Consider the following 17,809-nt stretch of genomic DNA (forward strand, 5'->3'; position numbering starts at 1 on the left):
TGCAGGGAAATCTTTGGGCTGTTGAACTGTTTCTCTTCAACAGCATCTCTCGCTCGCTCTTTCTCTCTCTCTCTCTCTCTCTCACTCTCTGGCTCTCTGGAAACTGGTTACTCTCTTCCAACCGGATGGGGGGTGGGGGGAGTGTCCCAAGATTGGATGTGGGTGCTGTATATCCTGGGGCTCAAGGTTGGGATGGAAAGGGGTCCCAGCCCCCTCCTCAGTAATTGCCAAGATGTGCCAGCACCCCCGGGACCTCCCAATATCTTGGGATTGGACAGAACACGGTGAACCCATGTGGGCAAGTAGAAGTTTGGGAAGCTGGGGAGTGGTGTGAGGCTAGAAAGGAGCCCTCCCTCCTTTGGGTGTTGAGGGTGAGCTGGCCACTGGAAGATCGGAGCCGCTGGCTGGGGCCCCCTTTCCCAGCTTCCACCTGACGGATACCTGCCCTGGGTGAAGTGTGATGCTGAGGGGCCTGGGCCCAGCTGGCTACAGGGGCTGCGGGGCAGGGTCCAGCCAGGACTGCTCCCAAGGCCTGCAGGCCCAGATGGTCGCTCCAGCTTCAGGTCTCTCAAGGTAGCTCTACCACCCCTGGGGTGAGGTGGACTGGAGCCAGCTGGGCTAATGTTGATTATGCCAGGGTCACTGTCAGCCCAGCGGTCCCTCTCCTAATCCAATTCTGCCCTAGCCTGGCCAGGGCCCAAGGACCTTAGGCCTGTGTATGGGGGTGGGGCGAGCACGGCCTGTCTCACACAGCGGCAAAGAAGAGGGGAGGTCGCTGGGGTCAGGCTGGTATGAGGTGGGGGAAGGGTGGGTGGGACTTGGGCTCCTGGTCGGGCCATGGCTTTGGCGGCGGCCTGTTTCCCCTCGCACCCCTCGGAGGGCTCCAGGCGCGGTGCAGTGGAAAATGCGGGAAGCCCTGGGGTCTCTTCCGGGCCCCTGTGTCTTGAGGGGACCCAGCTCCCCTCAATCCCCCTGGGCCCTGCCAGGGGTTGCGGGGACAGCGGGGAGACAGAGCGGGGTGTGGCGGGGAAGGCGGTAGGGGCGGCCGTTTGGCGAGCTCAAAGCGCCCGCAGGACCGAGCCCCAGCCCCCCGCACCCAGCGGGCGGGCAAAGGATGGCTGCGGCTGTGGCGTGGTGGAGGGCGGGCGTGCAGTTGCGGGTGCGAGGGGCATGCACAAATTCCCCGAGCGTGCGTGCGTGCGCGGGGCTGGCCCGCCCACCGCCCTCCCTGCTCGAGGCGGGGCCGGGAGGAGAGCGAGGGGCCGAGAGGCGGGGAGGCCCTGCGCTACTCGACGACGAGGCAGCGGGGCAGGTGCTGCGAAAAGTACTTGAAGAGCTCGGGGGTAGCCCCAGGGCAGTTGGTCAGCTCCAGCTCCTCCAGCTCCTGCAGCTGCACCAGGCCCGACAGCCCGGTGGCGGTCAGCAGCGGGCAGCCTGCGTCGGGCGGGAGGCGGGGCGACGGCTCAGTGGGCGCGGCCCGAGGGCTCCGGAGGGCGGGGCTGGGGGAGGGAGCTCGGGGGCCGGGCAGGACCAGGCCGGGCTAAACTTTGCCCGGCGTCTCCGCCTTCTGACTGGGACTTGGGACGCAGCGAGTCAGCACCAGGTATGGGTCTGCACAGGGGACCCGGCAGGGCTGGCGGAGTCGGACTAATGGGGGTGGGTGGTCACTGCCCAGGAGGACGGCGTGTGTGTGTGGGGGGGTCTCACCTGCCAGAGACAAGAGACGCAAACTCCTCATGGCCAGGAGGTGCTTCAGCCCGAAGTCCTGCACCTGGGCGGGAAGGCGGGGCGAGTTAACTATTTCCGTTCGCGCCCCGAGGGAGCCCCACTCCTGGGGTCAGGCCATAGGGGTCAGGGGGTGGGTTCAAAACGGGGGTTCTCAGTTCCCCACGGAGTCGGTGAGGCCCTGCGGACTCTTTGCGCTTTGCTTACGTCGGCCGCTTGGGTGTGGAGGGATCCCAGACTTCATTACAGGATCTGAGCGGGCTGGGTGCAGGCCAGCGGCTTGTCTGGGTGGAGGCTTTCCCCGTGCCCCCCACCTCCCCTGCCTACTCCCCCGTCTCTGGAGGCATGGAGGGCTGATACCTGGCAGCACCATCGCAGGTAGAGGCTGCGAAGGGACGACATGGTGGACAAATAGCTGAGGCCAGTGTCCGTAATGCGTACACACCTGTGGTCGCAACAGAAGGAGGCTGCCCACCTTCAAAACACCCGACCCCTTCCTCCTTTTCCCGAAGTGTCCCGGTCGTGAACTCCCCTCCTGCCCCAACATGCCCCGCCCTTTCCATAGCCCCGCCCCACCAGGCTCCGCCCCCACCTGACCCCTCGGTGGTATTCCCTACTGGCGGGACATAGCTCAGCCCTGCTCTCGTGTTATAGCCCACACTAGGCAGGCCTCTTATGAGGGCCCCGCCCCCCCCCTTGCTGCAGCCCTACTCTAGCTATAGGCCTGTCCACTAGTCCACTAGGCTCCCTGCTTAGAGGTTGGGCAGGCCTCGCCCAGCCCTGCCCTCCAAGGCCCCGGGGTGGGGGACGCGCACACCTGTCCAGCACGAGCTCCTCCAGGCGGTGCAGGTCGCAGGCCACGTACTCGAGCGCCATGTCGGTGATGCGTGGGCACCACGAGAGGTCGAGGCTGCGTAGCTTGCGCAGGTTCTCGGCCACAAGCTCGACACCATCGTCGGTGACCTTGGAGCAGCCAGAGAGGCTGAGTGCGGTGAGGTTGGGCAGGCTGTGCACCACGTTGACCACGCCGTGGTTGGTGATCTCCCAGCAGGAGAGCAGGCGCAGTGTGTGCGTGCTGTGGCCCTGGCGTGCCGTGAAGTAGGCCAGTGCTGTGTCCGTCACGTGGTAGGCCTGCAAGCTCAGCTCAGCCAGGTTGGGCAGCAGCTGAGAGATAGCCGCGATGGCGTCGTCGGCCACGTTGATGCAGTCGCTCACACTCAGCGAGGTGATGCGCGCGCTCAGGCTGGACCACAGCCCAGCTTCGGTGAAGTCGTTGCAGCCTGACAGCTCGAGGCGCACCACACCCTGCATCTGCTCCAGCATCACCTGAGGGCGGGCAGGCGCGGGGTCAGGAGGCCCCGACCTCCCCCTCGCCAGGGTGCAACCCTACCACGTTTCCCCTAGAAACGCCCCTTCCCACAGGGCGTGGTGAGGATGGTAGGAGACAGAGCAGAAGGAGCCCACCGAGGGGCAGGAAGCTGTGTTTTTAAGCGTGTATATGGTGTAAACATGCATCAAGCTGTATTCTGACAAGTGCACTTTACAGTGTGTTCGTTACACTTGAACAACATCTAAAAGAGGAGGCAGGGCACAGGGGGCCTGGGAGTCCAGGGCCTGGCCAGAGCAGGTGCTCAGAGCCATAGGTGTTAATGATGTGATGTTAAGAGTCCAGGTCCCGGGGAAGGGGCTGCCTCCACAGCTGCTCCTCTGACCTTTGCCCCTGTTTCTCCCACCTCCTCCAGCATCCTCCCTACCCAATGGGAGCTTCTTGGGCATGCATGGCCTCGCATTTAATTGACTGCTTTGCTGTTGCTGTCTTGAAATTCTTAGTCATCATTGAACAAGGAACCCGAATTTTCCTTTTGGTCCCCCAAATTATGTAGCCAGTCCTGCTCCCCCCACCCCAGAGCTACACTCCTCCTCAGGACACCGACCCCACCCTCGGCTGCTTTGCTGCTTGTGTGCCCAAGCTTCTTCCTACTCCCCCAACATGTGCCGAGTGGCTGCTGCCTGGCCCTGCCCCCCATCCCTGCCCTTCTGGGCCAGTGGTGGTGCGCACCTCCAGGCCGGCATCAGTGATGGTGGAGCGCTTGAGGCTCATGGCCTTGACACCCTTCTTGGAGAGGGCATAGTTGTCGATGAACTCACAGATGTCCAGGTCGGAGACACCGACCAGGCAGAAACCCTCAAAGCCACGTGCTGCGAAGCCCTGCAGGTTCACGAACTCCTTCTCACCTCCAGGCAGAACTGTGTAGAGCTCCTTGGCATGCAGCACAGGCGTGAGGCCCGCCCAGAACTTGGGCTGGTAGAGCACACGCCTCCAGGCCTTGCACACCTGGGCCAGCACGCACCTCTCGCAAGCTGAGAAGTACCAGAAGAGGCCATTGAGGATCTTCTCGTCTGTGGCCAGTGGCGGCCGCTCTACTGGGGGCCCGGGCACTGGGGCTAAGGCTGGTCCACCAAGGGGGAGCCCTGCCTGGGGGCACAGGCCCCCGGCCAGAGCAGCCGTGCCCTTGGTGATGCTGGCTGTGCCCAGGCCGTTCGGCTGGCCTGGCAGCTTCACCAGGCCATTGCGAGGCAAGCATGGAGGCTTGGGGTCGCCGTCGACGCCCGGGCTCGACATCTTCCTCGCTCGGTCTGCAGACAGGGTCCAGGAGAGAGGGTAGTGAGTCTGCTGCCAGGGCAGAACTGGACTCCTTTCCATCCATGGGCGTCCCCTCCCATGCCATTCCCAGAACCACCCAACAGAAAGGATCTGAGTGTAAGTCCCTCCCTCCCTGACTGAGCAGTTACAGGAAGGCAGGGCTGGTCATGACCACGACACTCCTTGAGCACCTACTGTATGCACTGAGCTCAACCTCCACCCATTCACAGAGCTTTTCGATACCTAGGTACTATGGCTCCCATTTTACAGATGACAGAACAGAGATGGAGGGACATTCGCCCATGACTGCTCCCTTTACCTTTGCTGCTCACCATCAATGTCTGCCAGGCCTGCCTCTGCTGGACAGGGGCTGGGGAACTGAGGGTTTGGGGCATTCTCTGGCCACTCCTCTATGGGGTGCCAGCGTAGCTGTCTGGAGTGGTTTGAGTAAGCCATCTGAGACTCACATACCAGCCTCTGAGAATCTCAGTGGCTACAGGAGGTTCTGTGGCTCAGAATCTACCCAGAGAAAGGGCAGGTGTCTTCCCAGGGTGCTTACCGTGATGCCAGCACAGTGAGCCCTGCACACATACTGTTTCTTTAATCCTCCACTGAACCCACTGAGGACGATGATGTGATGACTGTACCCACTGTACAGATGAGGAAATCATGGCTGAGGCAGCATGAGTTGCTTGCCTGAGGTCATAGTAAGTGGTGGAGCCAAGACATGGACACTGAGCTGGCTGTGGAAGGCTATGTGTAGGGAGCTTCCCACAGGGTGGGGGCTGAGACCAACCCCCAGCTCCCCTCCTCAGGCCTCCAAGGCTGTGAATGGGTGGCAGAGGGCACTGGGCACAGACGACCCTGGAGAGAAGGGGCAGCAGGACCCCCACAGCGCTACCATCTGTCCCACATTCCAGATCTCCTGCCCATCCCCACCTCAGACATTCAACGAGGAGGTAGCGTACCCAGTGGCTCACCCCACTCTGGCTATGTGGCTTTGGGGAGCCACTTCCTTCCCCAAACCTCACTTTCCTCACTTCAAAGCCTGGGAAGTGACGATATTGCCCCACAGGACAGCATGTGACAAAGACTACGTGCAGTGCATGGCTCATAGTGAGCTTGCTGGCCAAAGGGTGAGCGGACAGGAGCCCCCAGGAGGGAGGGGAGCCAGTGGTCCTGCCCTGCTCTTCCCAGCACCACACCCTCCACTGGCGTCCAAGCCCTGGACAGGACAACACTTGCCAGTATTCCACACCTGGGGAGGGGGTGCATCCTGGGCTGGGTCCAAGGGTCTTACTGTAACATGTGGACCTCATGGCTGCCAACCAGCTTTGGGTCCAAAGGCCTTTCTGCCCTGGTAGCCATGAACTTTCAGGCTGGCAGTCCACCCCAGGGCCTCCCTCCCCCGAGGAGGCTCCCACACCTTGGCTGCCCCTTCACTACAGCTTATGACCGGATAGTAGCAGCCTCACACTGGCTGATACACGACATCCCTGACAACATTTGCTGAATGCCCACTGGGATAATTGTGTATTTCAACCTTACAGCAGCCTGGGTGGGGGGCACAGAGGAAAGCACTACTGTTACCACCGTTTTCAGATTAGGAACCGGAGGTTTCCAGGAGGTACAGTTTGCCCACAGTGGCAGGGGTGGCCTGACATGAGGGCTGCCCGATATCGCTTAATGCCAGTACATAGGAGGGGACCATCCTGGGACAGCAGTGCCTCATGGAGGGACAGGATGAAGCCCACAATTGCCCCTGCCCCACTCCTGGGGCCCGTGGAGAGGCTATCCTGGCAACTCCCTCCTGCGGTTTGTGCTGGGTACAGAGGGGTAGCCCCAGCCTGAATACCTTCTGTGTCCCCAGAGCAGGGCACGCCGGCTGTCTGCAGAGCAGGCGCGGCCGGCCTGACGCCCGGAGGCAGCACCATGGACAGCGCCCCTCCAGCCGCCTCGCGCGGTCTAGGAGGCCAGGCCAGGCCAGTCCCGGCCCGCTCCACCACGGACAGCGGCGGGGTGGGGTAGGGAGGGGTACGGCCCGGCAAACCCAGTTCAGCTGGAGCTGGGAGGGGCCCTGGAGGCTTGGGGTGTGGGGCGGGGGGAGGAGACGCCCGCTCGGCTAAGATCCGGAGGAGGAGGCGGCGGAGGCGGCACCAGGGGAGAAATAACTCAAGAGCAGTGCCGATTTAGGTTGAAAATTCTCCCAGCCATGGGTGTGCACGTGGAGCGCCTGAGTTGGGGGGATCACGTGTATGCCCCGGGCATCTGCGGGGCTCCCTTCCCGTCCCCCACAGGAGCTCACATTTGCATACACCCACAGTCCCATCCCCACCCTCCAGACCTCAGGGTGGAACTGGCCCAAGGAAAAGAGTCCACAGGAGGGAGGGGCCATGCCAAAGATGGCCCTCAGCAGCCTGTGGGGCGTGTCCAAGGCCTGACTGCCCCTCATCCCACACCCCATCCCCGGCCAGAAGGCACTGGTCAGCCTGTTGGTCAGCACCCCCCCTCCCCCCATATATGCCCTGGGTTGGAGCTGCCTTCCCACAGAGGTGGCCCTGCTGCTCCCCAGCCCTGTCCACGGTCTTCCTGTGCTCCAGCTGCTCCTCATCCTTAAGCCTCTCACCCAGCCTGAGCCCTGGCTCTTTAGCTCAAAACTAGAAACAGCCACACATTAGCCCAGGGGTCAGGGCTTTGGGAGAATGCTCACTGTTCACTTTGGAAATGGGTCTGCCTGCCAGTTAGGCAGGAGGTCCCTGGGGGGCTGGGATGAGGGCCCCTCTGCCTGGCCCTGACCCTGGCCCCACCCCCCCAGCCAGACGGGTTGCAGAGCCTCCCACCTTCTTGGTACCTGCCCCCGCTGCCCCCAGTGGGGCTAGGAGGACCTGCTTGGATTTTCCTGCCAGGATGGGGCAGGGGCAGCTGCCAGTCCTCTGGGGACTACTTCCCCTTTAGGGATAAGCACCAGAAGCTAACGCCAGGAAAAGAGGCTTTTAAAATAAGATGGTCAGGCTTGCACTATTCTTAGCCTCAGCCCCTGGTGTGTTGTGTCTCTGTGTGGAGTGGAGTTCTGGGGGAGGCCTCCTCCTGGGATAGGCTGCAGGGGCTCGAGGGTCCTGGGTTCACCCCAGAAGGAGGGAGGTGATGGTCACTACTTTAGTTGTCTTGTCCTCATCAGCCTGAGCCAGAGCTGGATCAGGGTGCCACTTGGGAGAGCTAACCATGCCTCTGTGTTTCCCCAGCAGACGAATGTGAAGCATGGGGGGTCCCAGGGGCTCACGGGAGGACTCCAGACCTTGGTGGCTTCCAGGCTAAGGGTCTGCAGATTGCCATGCTGGGGCTTCATAAGGAGCTTCCTCTCCTGCAAGTCAGGTCACTGGGCCCCGAGACTCAGCAAGTCCACCTCACAGCCTCACTTCTAGCCCCTTTTCGTCCTGACCCTACAGTTCAGCCAGACCCTCTGTCCTGCATTCCTCCTCACCTCCCCTCTCTGCCTGGGCACGTGCTGGCCCCCCTGCTTGCTCAGTAGGCCTCCCTGCTCCGTAACCCTGCCAGCTCCTTCTCTTCCATCCTTCAGTGTGAGCACTGCCCCTGCCTCTCCCTGGGGGACCCCCAGCACTGAGAAAGCATAACGAGAGTCTCCGCCATCACATGGATTATCATCACTGTCTATCTGTCTGCCTCTCCTTGGCTGGGGACTCCTTGAGGACAGACAGCATGACTACTGAGTGGCCTCTGAGTGCTTGCTGAATGAAAAGAATGGCAGTCCATTTATCAGGGTCATGCGGAAAGGGGTGCAGCTGACAGAGGCCCAGGAGGCAGGATGGAAGGCAGTCAGTGGAAAAGCTGTAGCTCAGCTTGTCAGTCCTGGTGACAGAGGCCAGTGTCCATAAGGGAGGGAGGGGTTGGTGCCAGAGTCCCTGAGAAGGCTCCCAAGACCCTGGGGCTTGGGGTGGGCCTTGCCGTTATTCAGACCTTTGGGAAGAGGACGGCTCATGTTTCCTTTTTGACTGAGTCCCCCCCCGCCCCTGCCTTGAGAGCTGCAGAGTTAAAGAAGCTGGCTGCCTGTTCCCCATAATCTGGCCAGACCCAGGGGGCAGGGGACAGGAAGCACCAGAAGGGAGGGAAGCCTGGTCCTGCTCTGCTCTTCCCAGCACCATGTGCCCCCCCTCCCGCCCACTGCTAGTCTGAGCCCATCAAACACTGCCTGACCACAAGTGGGGAGAGAGAGGCTCAGAGAGTGAATTTTCAGAAGTTGTACAAAGCTGGGATTTGACCCCAAGACTCAGGCCCGGCATGGTGGTCCAGAGGACAGTCCTGGGCCCCCACCAGCCTGCTGCTGCCTCCTTTCTCTGCTCTGTTCTGCTTCAGTCCCTGTGCCCTCCCAGCCTGGGTCCCTCCGCTGGGGTCTCTCCCCGCGTGGCCCTGTCATGCCCCTGTGCCCCTTCCAGAGGCTGCAAGCTGATGTCAACCACTGGGACACGCTTCTTTTAGACTGCTCATGCCCAGGGAACCCCCCACTCCTCATGGCCCTAAGCTCAGAGGTCTCTTCCTCCATCCCTGATGCCCCCATGTAATGTAGTGTGCCCTGGATGCTGGAGGGCCCGGCCCCAGTAGAACCTGCACTGACCAGTTCTCCCTGCTAGCTGAAGACCATGGAGCTGGGCAGGGCATCGGTAGCCAGGAAAACTCACATCAGGTCGATCTGCAGTGCTGGCCTCAGGGGCTGGGGTGACAACTAGGGTAGTTTGGGAGTGGGGACACAGCGCAGGCTGACAAATTCCATGACGAGCCCTGCGACTCAGGCACATTCACATCCCTGCCACTTTGCACACGTCCTAGCAGCAGCGCTCCCCTCCCGCCCCCAGCTCGGAGATGCTTCTGGGGTGCGGGCTGCCCCACCCGTGCACTGGGGGCTCTGGGAAGGGAGCACGTGGGCCTCAGGAGAGACCTGAGTCGGTGCTCAGCAGACCAAGTCCTGAGGCCGAACTCAGGGCAGCTCAGCCATGTGGGGCTGGGTGCCTCGGGGGTGGGTGTTGGGCTTCAGTCCTCATCTTGGCCTCTCTGCTCTGAAGGACCTGAGCCCCACAGGGCCTAGGCCTGGGGCATCTAGTGCCTCAAACACTGCCAAGGGAAGGAATGTGGCCTGAGCCCACCCTCTGCAGCTGGTCTGGCTAAGGCCCCTCCCGGGCCACTGGTAAGGAAGGTTCTGGGCCACCCACTTACCCCATAGTGCTTCCTTTGCTGCCACCGTCACTCTTCCCCTGAGCCAGCCCTCTGAGACACAGCAGCAAGCTCCCACATGTGACAAGATGGGGGCTGTGGAGAGCTGACAGTGCCAGCCAAGGAACCCCTTCCCCGACCTCTAGGTGAGGTGTCTCCCTGGCTGAGAAGGCCTGCCTGAGGCCCAGCTGTCTTGAGTGTCCCAGGTGCCCTGACCTCGGGGCCACTTGTTTCCTTTTGAGCAGTGGGCAACAGGACTCATGCAAGTGCCCTGGAAGCGGGTGTGAGCTGCAGGGTGGCATCTGTCCCATGAACCTCCCCAGCGTTAGAGGTGCCCATAGGCCTCCCAAGGCGAGGGGTGGTAGAGGTGGGGGAGCCAGGCCAGGCTGTGAACGTGGCAGGCACTGGGCCAGATGAATCCTGGGGTCCCTGAGAGCTGAACAGCCCTCCCTGCTCTGCCAGTGTTTATGACTGGGGCTTGAATTTCCCTCCTCTCCAGATAGCACTCGGTCTAGCCCTATGGCCACCTCCTGCCAAGCCAGTGGGTCTCCATCAGGCCTCTGCCCTGGCCTGGGGGACCCCAAACCTCTCAGGATCCTGAGCTAGCTCAGGCCTTCTGCTCCAAGGCTGCTGTCCAGGATCTCTCAAAGGAGTCTGCTGGAAGAAAGGGCCCCATGCCCCACGCGGCCCCAGGGAGGCCTGAGTGGACCCTGGCCAGTGGGCCCTCGGAGGCGGCAGGTGAAGCAGCATCCGCCATCTGCCCTCTTCGTGGAGGGAAGGCTTCCTGTGCAGAGGCCGGGAGGGGCTGGAGGAGTGGCCACTGGGCTCCAACAGCCAGGCCTTCTCTCCTTCTGGGGTCATGGGTGGGGACTCTCCCCACCCACTCAAACTCCCAGAAGGACAAGACCCTCCCCCAGCAGTCTCAGGGTGCCCAGTTCTCCTTCTGGGGCCCTTCAGCCTTGGACATCGCCCAACCCCTCCTCCAGAGCCAGGCACGTGGCCAGCCCCCTCCCTTCGCCTCATCTTCCCACTGTGGCAGCTCCAAACAGGGCCAGGTTCAGGTGTCCAGAGGCAGATCAGCCACCAGGCCACACGTTCACAAGCTCCTCCTGGAGTGTAATTGTATATAACACCTGTCTCACAGGGGCAGGGGCTAATGGTGCTGAGGTAGGGAGCCCAGAGTGCAGTGGGGTCCAGGACCTCACCCAGCCAACCCAACTGGGGTCCTGCAATTCGGCTTCCACAGGGGCACAGCACAGTGGCACCGACCCCCAGCCTTGGTCCAGTTGCCATGGGGATCGGGCCTCGACCAGGCCAGCCACTGGGGTGAAGGGCTGCGGGAAGGCCTGGCAGGGCTGGAGGCCCAGCTGCAGCAGCCAGGGAAGGGGCTGCGGTTACGTAAGCCCTCCGGGGGTGGCGGCGACGCTGTCCCAAGCCCCCTCCCCGCGTCGTCCTCATTGTGGCCTCCGCGGTGTTGTGGCCTGGCCCCCTACCCGCCCTGTAAGCCTGGCCCGGCACACACACCTTACCTGGGCCCGGGCTCCTGGCTCATGCCACGCTGTCCACCGGGCGTCCTCCAGTCATGGGGAGCCCGGCATGGGCACCGGCGAAGCGGGGAGGCGGCCGAGGTGCTGGTCTGGCAGGCAGGGCCCGGCCGCGCCCCGCGCCCGGCCTGGCCGGGCCCCCTCTGCCGCGCCTCGAAGAAGAGCTCCCGGGTGGGAGAGGATCGGCCGCCCCGAGCCTCCCACCAGGGAGGCTGAGGCTGTGCCCAGATAAATAAGGCCGCTTTGCAGGGAGCCGGGCGGTCGCCTCCTCCCTCCCCTCGCCCTCCTCCTCCCCGCCCTCCTCCTCTGCCCTCCTCCCCGCCCTCAGGTGGAGCGAGCCCTGCCTTTTGCGGAGCTGTGGGGACCCCGAATCCTGAGGGGCGGAGAGGACTCGAGCTCTTGGGCGCCGGCCGTCCGACCCTACCCCTCCTGGCCCCTCTTGCGGAGCCGGTGGCCAGGCCCCCTGAGCGGCCCTCGCATCTCCCGCGCACCTGCGGGGTGCCAGGCCCAGGAACCTCCCTCAGTGAGGAGCGCAGTTGCACACCCGCAGAGCCGAGAAACAAGAGACCAGTAGATCATTTCAGAGAGTGACGAGTGCGGTGAACGTTCAAGAGGGTCACGTGATGGTGACCGCGCGAGGTTGGTGGTGGGAGTGGGGCTCCTGAGAACAAGACGCTTAAACTGAGTGCCCCAAGGGTGAGAGGGCAGATGAAGTTGTTCAGGAAGGGTTGTGCAAAGGTCCTGAGGCCTAAGGAGCCAGGCAAGTTCCCTCTGGAATGGGTTGGAGGCCTCGGTGGTGGCAGCTTTATAGGGCAGGCTGGGTGGGGGGCAGTGGGGTCTGGCGGGAGGGTGTGGAGGGCTCTGTCTGGGCCACTGGGGATGCCAGGCCTCCCAGCAGGCTCAGGGCAGAGGACAGAGGCTAATATTGCCCATCCTGGGACCTCCTGGGAGTGGAGAAGGCAGAAGGACCAGGTGCAGGGAGAGCAAAGCTGGGTTTTCACACCAGGGAAAGAGCCTCAGGGCAGAGAGGCAGCCCCCCCCCCCCCCAGAGCCTTAACAGAAAATGAAACTAGCTGTCGTTTGCAACATTTTGACAGGAAGCGGGACCAGTGGGGCTGGTGCCAGGTGAGGGCAGTGGAGGGGGAGCAGCCTGGCCTGTCCCTGGCTGCTTTGGGGGGTGCCACTCTGGCTGTGTGTGGGACGCTGGTGGGGGTGAAGGCAGCTCTTCTGTGTGGCAGGGACTGAAGAGTCACCATCCTGCTGACACTGATCAAAGGGGGAGGCTTGGTGGGACAGGCAGGGGGTGCGTGAAGACTTCGGGGTGACCGGGAGAGTGCTGTCTGACCCATCGGGTAACGTCCAGTGTGTGCTCAGCCTCCACCCCATGAGAGCATGCGTGGGTCGGCATGGACTCCGATGTGGACAGTGCCCTGACTGGTAGGCAGGACTTCACTTTGCACTTTGAGGGGCTCTTGCCCCTCAGCAGTGCCAGGGCCCCAGGCAGAGAGCAAGTTATGCCCTCAAAGGGGCCCGAGAGGCCACCTGCCTTGGGAGAATCTGAGCAAAGAGCTCTTGCTCAGAGGGACATGCATACTCTGTGGGGGCCTCCTGAACACCTGTGCCCTGCTCGCCTCTGCCCCCACCTGTTCTCCCAGGTGCAGGGGGTCACTTTACAGTGCGGATGTGGTCCCCATGCTCCCAGGGCTCCCTCTGCTCTTTGCTGAAGCCTGCAAAGCCCTGAGTCTCTGGCACTGCCAGCCCACAGCCTTGCCCTGTACCTGGCCCCTTGCTCTTGGAGTCTCAGCTACACTGGCCTCCCTCCAGGGCCAGGAGGGCACCATGTCCCTCACCCAGATCATCCCCTCACCTGGAGCACCCCTCATCTGGAGCATCCCCTCACCTGGAGCATCCCCTCACTTGGAGTACCTTCACCCCTCAACTGGAGCACCCCTTGTCTTGATGCCTAGGCATGGAGGAGTCTCCCCAGTCCAGGCAGCTGGGGCTTTCCAGCTCTGGAGCATAAGGGGGTGAGGATCTGAGACCTTGGAAGGCTATGAGAGAGGGAGCCACTGTCACATCAGGGAATGGGGCTTCTTACCATGGAGGTCACCCTCATGGCTCTGGAGGCCTGGGGCAGTGGCTCTAAAACTCCCTGAAGCTCCTCACAGGAGGTCCTCAGGCCTTTCCTTGGGAGTTCTGGGGTGATATGTGTGCCCTGGAACCACATGCCTGGGCCCAAATCTTCCCGCTGTGGATGGGGCCTCAGGCAAGTAGTTCCCCGCCTGGGAAATGAGTCTGGGGTCCAAGGGGTTGCCCTGAAGATCCTAGTGCAGCACAGGTGGCGAGAGCCTCGTGCTCCCTAGTGATTAGGCCGGCTCTGAAGCTTCCTGCTCTGAAGCTGTGGGGCCACATGGACACTGGGCCCCTCACTGCCTCTGCTTCCCACCCAGAGGCAGGAGCCCCGAGAGTGCCTGGGGAGGGAACCATGTGGGGTGGGAAGGCCACAAGTGTGTTTGCCAGTCCTCACCACCGAAGCCAGATGGGCACCCACAGAAGTGAGAATCTCGCAGCGTGGGGTGGCCCTGGCAGCTGTGGGTGGCGGGCGGTGGGCAGCAGGCCTCTCTGCTGCTTCTAGCTTCTGCTTCCTGCCTTCCCTCCTCCTGGGACGCAGGCCCGACTCACCAGGGGCAGGGGGGTGGAGCAGCCGGGGCTGAGGATGACTCAGGGCCCAGCTGTCACCATGGCAACCCTGTTGCCTAGCAATGGCGGTCTCCCAGTAACGTCTCCTAGCAATGGGATATTTTCCCGGGCCCTGGCTGGAGCCTGGCAGTTATTTTTAGCTCAGCTGCAAATCAGTCTGCAGCTGCGTTTTTGGCTCCTAGAGAAGATGCAAGGTGTATGTGGGGCGGGGAGGGGGGTGGATTTCTCATCAAGGGAGGAAACTTGTCATGTGTCCCAAGGTACAGGCTCATAGGTGGGCAAGGCCCGATTCCACCTGGGAGTGGAGGTGGGGGTGTGTGCAGGTGAAGTGGAACCAGCTCAGGCTGCCCGGAAGAGTTGGCAGACATGACTGTCTCCCTGATGGGGTCTCTGGGAGGGCTGGTCACTCCAGCACCCTAGGGCTCCCTAGGTCAGGCTGGTCAGGAGCATTCCAGGCCAGTGTTCATGGTGGGCACCACTGGAGTGTGTCACTTGGTGGCAGCTTCCTGGCACCCCTTGGCTGTCAGTTGTGGGAACTGTCCCCGTTGTCCTTTGCTCCCATGCTCCCAGCCCCCGCAAGGGGTGCAGTGCCCTGCCCTGGGCCAACTAGAGCACACATTCAAGAGGTCCTGGCTGCAGGGGTCTGGGTGGCCACAGACTCAGCTCGGGGCAAGGCTGAGCTGGCCTCTGCTTAGCCCCCATCTTTCCCTCTCCCCCACTTCTGCTGAAATGGGAGCCCAAGTGGGAAGTCTTGGGCAATTGGGAGAACTTGACCCTTTTGGGCTTTCTCACCATTTCCTCAAGAGCTAGGCTCACTGTCCCCTCGAAGCCAAGTTCCACCTCCCACTGGCCAGCCTCCTGTCCCTGGTTGGCCCTAAGCTCCATCCAGACCTGGGGCACTCTTCCCATCCCTCCACCCCCATTGCCTCTGTCTGGCCTTTGTGTTGCTCCCACAGGCCGGGGACCAGCCCAGCGCCCCCCTCGGTCACATGTGCTCCTCACCTGGTGCCCCTTACCCTGTGGGGTTGCCTCCCCTGCTGGAGGGCAGGGCTCACTTGGACTGCTCCTTGTCCCAGCATCTGCTCCAGTCCTCTGCCAGGACTTGGGTTTTGAGTGGAAATGCAGAGAGGCCCATTTTGGAGGGTCGGGGCACCGAAGGGTCTGGAGCTGGGGGCACATGAAGGAGCCTCCAAACCGAGCACAGATGTTGAGGGAGTTACCTGAGATTTGGGGTATCATTCATCGATCCATGCACTCACTCTCCAGGTTATTTACTGAGCATGTCTGCTCCTGCACCAGCAGCAAGCAAGGCCAGGCGTGGCCTCCTGGGCGCCCTGTCTTGTGGGTGGCAGACCTCCGATGGCTTATGACACTGGGTGCTTCAGGGAAGCACCCACAGGGCGTGGGGCCAGGAGCTGTGAGGAGAGGCAGCCTTCTGTGGTCTTCTGTGGGTGACAGCATCACCACTGGGCCCCTTGAAGAATCAGCTGCGGCAGGAGGCGGGGGAAGCCTGGTGTTGAGGGGGCCACAGCTCAGTCCTTTCCAGACTAGGTCACCCTTTAGGAACCCCTTCCAGGCACCCACGGACACTAGCCCATTTTCCGGGGGAGGAGGAGGGTGGGGAGCCAGGGGCCCCAGACTGGTGGGAGGTGGGTCTGAGGCTGACTCCTCACACTGCCACAAGAGGGCGCCTGGAGCCCACTGTCCGCCTCCCAGGCCTGTGCAAGGGCAGTCAGGGCCCCAGTGACCGGCCAGAAGTGGAGCCACTGTCTCAGCAAGGGCAGCTGACGGGGGTGCCCGCCCCCTTCCTTCTAGTGGGGCCTCTTTTGCCTTCTGTGTGCCCAGTGCCAGGCCCTGTGTACCCCTTTTTTTTTTTTTTTTTTTTTTTTTTTTAAAAAATTTTTTTTTTTTTTTTTTTTTTGCAGTACGCGGGCCTCTCACTGCTGTGGCCTCTCCCGTTGCGGAGCACAGGCTCCTGGACGCGCAGGCTCAGCGGCCATGGCTCACGGGCCTAGCTGCTCCGTGGCATGTGGGATCCTCCCAGACCAGGGCACGAACCCATGTCCCCTGCCTCGGCTGGCGGACTCTCAACCACTGCGCCACCAGGGAAGCCCTGTACCCCTTTTTAAATTTGTAATTGGGTAAAGTACACATAAACCTTACCACCTTAACCATGTCTAAGCGTGCAGGAGTGTCGAGTACAGCCACAATGATGTGCAGCCGTCACCACCATCCCCAGAACGTTTTCAGCCTCCCAGACTGAACACTCGGTCCCCATTAAACACCAACTCCCCGTCCCCCTGCCCCTGCAACCTTCATTCTAATTTTTCTCTATGAATTTGGCTATTTTAGGTACTTCAAAGGAATAGACTTATATTTGTCCTTTTGTGATTGGCTTATTTCACTGAACATAATGTCTTCTAGGTTCATCCATGTTGTAGCATGTGGCAGAATTTCCTTCCTTTTTAACCAGAATAATATTCCACGGTATGGATAGACCCCATTTTGTCTACCCATCATCTGTCAATGGATACTTGGCTTGTGTCCACCTTTGGGCTATCGTGATTGATGGCTGGTTCCCACCGCACCTTGCCCAGGGCAAGGGGCCAGCTGAGCCCTGAGGATGCCTTGCCCCTCTTTGGCCCTGAAGGGCCCTGAAGCCAGGGGAGGGGGCAGTGGTATGCTCAGTCTGGCAGCGGCTCCAATGCCCCCCTTCCCCTTGGCGCCATCTGCCTTCATCTGTCAGCCTGCACTTCTGGCCCAGGGCAGCAGGAGGGCTGGGGTGGGGGGACAGTGGGGTAAAGACTTCACACCCGGGCTTCCCTGGTGGCGCAGTGGTTAAGAATCCGCCTACCAATGCAGGGGACACGGGTTTAAGCCCTGGTTAGGGAAGATCCCACGTGCCACGGAGCAACTAAGCCTGTGTGCCACAACTACTGAGCCTGCACTCTAGAGCCCGCGAGCCACAACTACTGAGCTCGTGTGCCACAACTGAAACCCACGTGCCTAGAGCCTGTGTTCTGCAACAAGAGAAGCCCGCCACCACAATGAAAAGTAGCTCCCGCTCGCTGCAACTAGAGAAAACCCGCGCACAGCAACAAAGACCCAAATACAGCCAAAACAAAAACAAAAACAAAACCCTTCACACCCACAGGCGGCAGAGAGTCTATGTCAGCTAAAGCTTTCAGTGATCTCAAGGGTTCCAGTGTGAGGTTGGAGTCCTGGGTTTGTGCCTAAGGCCTCTGTAATCTGACCCCACGGTTTCACCAGGCTCTTGGGTCCCATCCACCGGGTCCACACCTCAGGGCCTTGGCCAAGGCTGTCTGCTCCTCCCCATTGTCTGGCATTCTCTCCAGTCCCCATCTGACAACCTACTCCCCACCTCCTCCCTAGCCTACACATTGGCATTGGGGGCGGGGTTTCCTCTATGAGAGTGGGCCTCGTTTCAGCTTGTCCCGACCTACTAGGGGCTTGATTCTGGGGCTCAGGGCTGTCCTTGTTCCTGCTTTTCCACGGTGCCTGCAGCCCCAGTGCCTGGACTCTCATCGCTGGGTTACCACGTGGCCTGTGGGAAGTCACCAGGGTCAGGTTAGGGAGAGATGGGGGATGGAAGCCTAGGTACCAGTCTTGGAGAGAGCCACCCAGATGAACTCCCCTCCCCCAGAGGTTCCAGTGGGCACCACCCCCACCCTGGCCAAGGGCTTGGAGGACAGTGGCCCGACCAAGGACTGCAAGCAAGGCGAGGCTGGAGGCGGGGGTTGGCGGGGGAATTAGCGGGGTATCTCGAGGAGGTGACACTGAACACGTCCGGCCGTAGAGCCCCCTCCCCAGCGCCTCCTGGGCCACGGGCTGGTCCGCCCACCCCCGAGAGCGCCGCTGCAATTGGTGGAAAGTTCGGGCACCGCGGCGCGATTGGCTGCTCGGCCCGCCCACTGCCTCCCGGCAGCTTCCAGGCTCCCTGCTGGGTGGGCGG

General features: G+C 61.7%; 2 protein-coding genes across 2 annotated transcripts in view; one reads left to right on the plus strand and one right to left on the minus strand.

The window, feature by feature from the left end:
- Nucleotides 1-1,285: 1,285 nt before the first annotated feature.
- On the minus strand, nucleotides 1,286-11,214 carry FBXL16 (F-box and leucine rich repeat protein 16). Its single transcript, XM_024759703.1, has 6 exons — nucleotides 11,122-11,214; nucleotides 3,785-4,362; nucleotides 2,543-3,051; nucleotides 2,086-2,170; nucleotides 1,708-1,771; nucleotides 1,286-1,434 (listed from the first exon to the last, which is right to left on the minus strand). Exons 2-6 carry the CDS (start codon nucleotides 4,346-4,348, stop codon nucleotides 1,286-1,288), a joined length of 1,371 nt encoding a protein of 456 aa, XP_024615471.1. The 5' UTR covers nucleotides 4,349-4,362; nucleotides 11,122-11,214.
- Nucleotides 11,215-17,435: 6,221 nt separating this feature from the next.
- The window catches only part of METRN (meteorin, glial cell differentiation regulator), a 2,592-nt gene continuing 2,218 nt past the window's right edge, over nucleotides 17,436-17,809 (plus strand). The window contains 3 exon segments of the mRNA XM_024759738.1: nucleotides 17,436-17,527; nucleotides 17,529-17,559; nucleotides 17,561-17,807. Coding sequence (XP_024615506.1) covers nucleotides 17,436-17,527; nucleotides 17,529-17,559; nucleotides 17,561-17,807 — 370 coding nt within the window.

The sequence above is a fragment of the Neophocaena asiaeorientalis genome, unplaced genomic scaffold, assembly GCF_003031525.2.
Source record: "Neophocaena asiaeorientalis asiaeorientalis breed wild unplaced genomic scaffold, Neophocaena_asiaeorientalis_V1.1 scaffold254, whole genome shotgun sequence".
In the NCBI taxonomy this organism is placed as follows: Eukaryota; Metazoa; Chordata; class Mammalia; order Artiodactyla; family Phocoenidae; genus Neophocaena; species Neophocaena asiaeorientalis.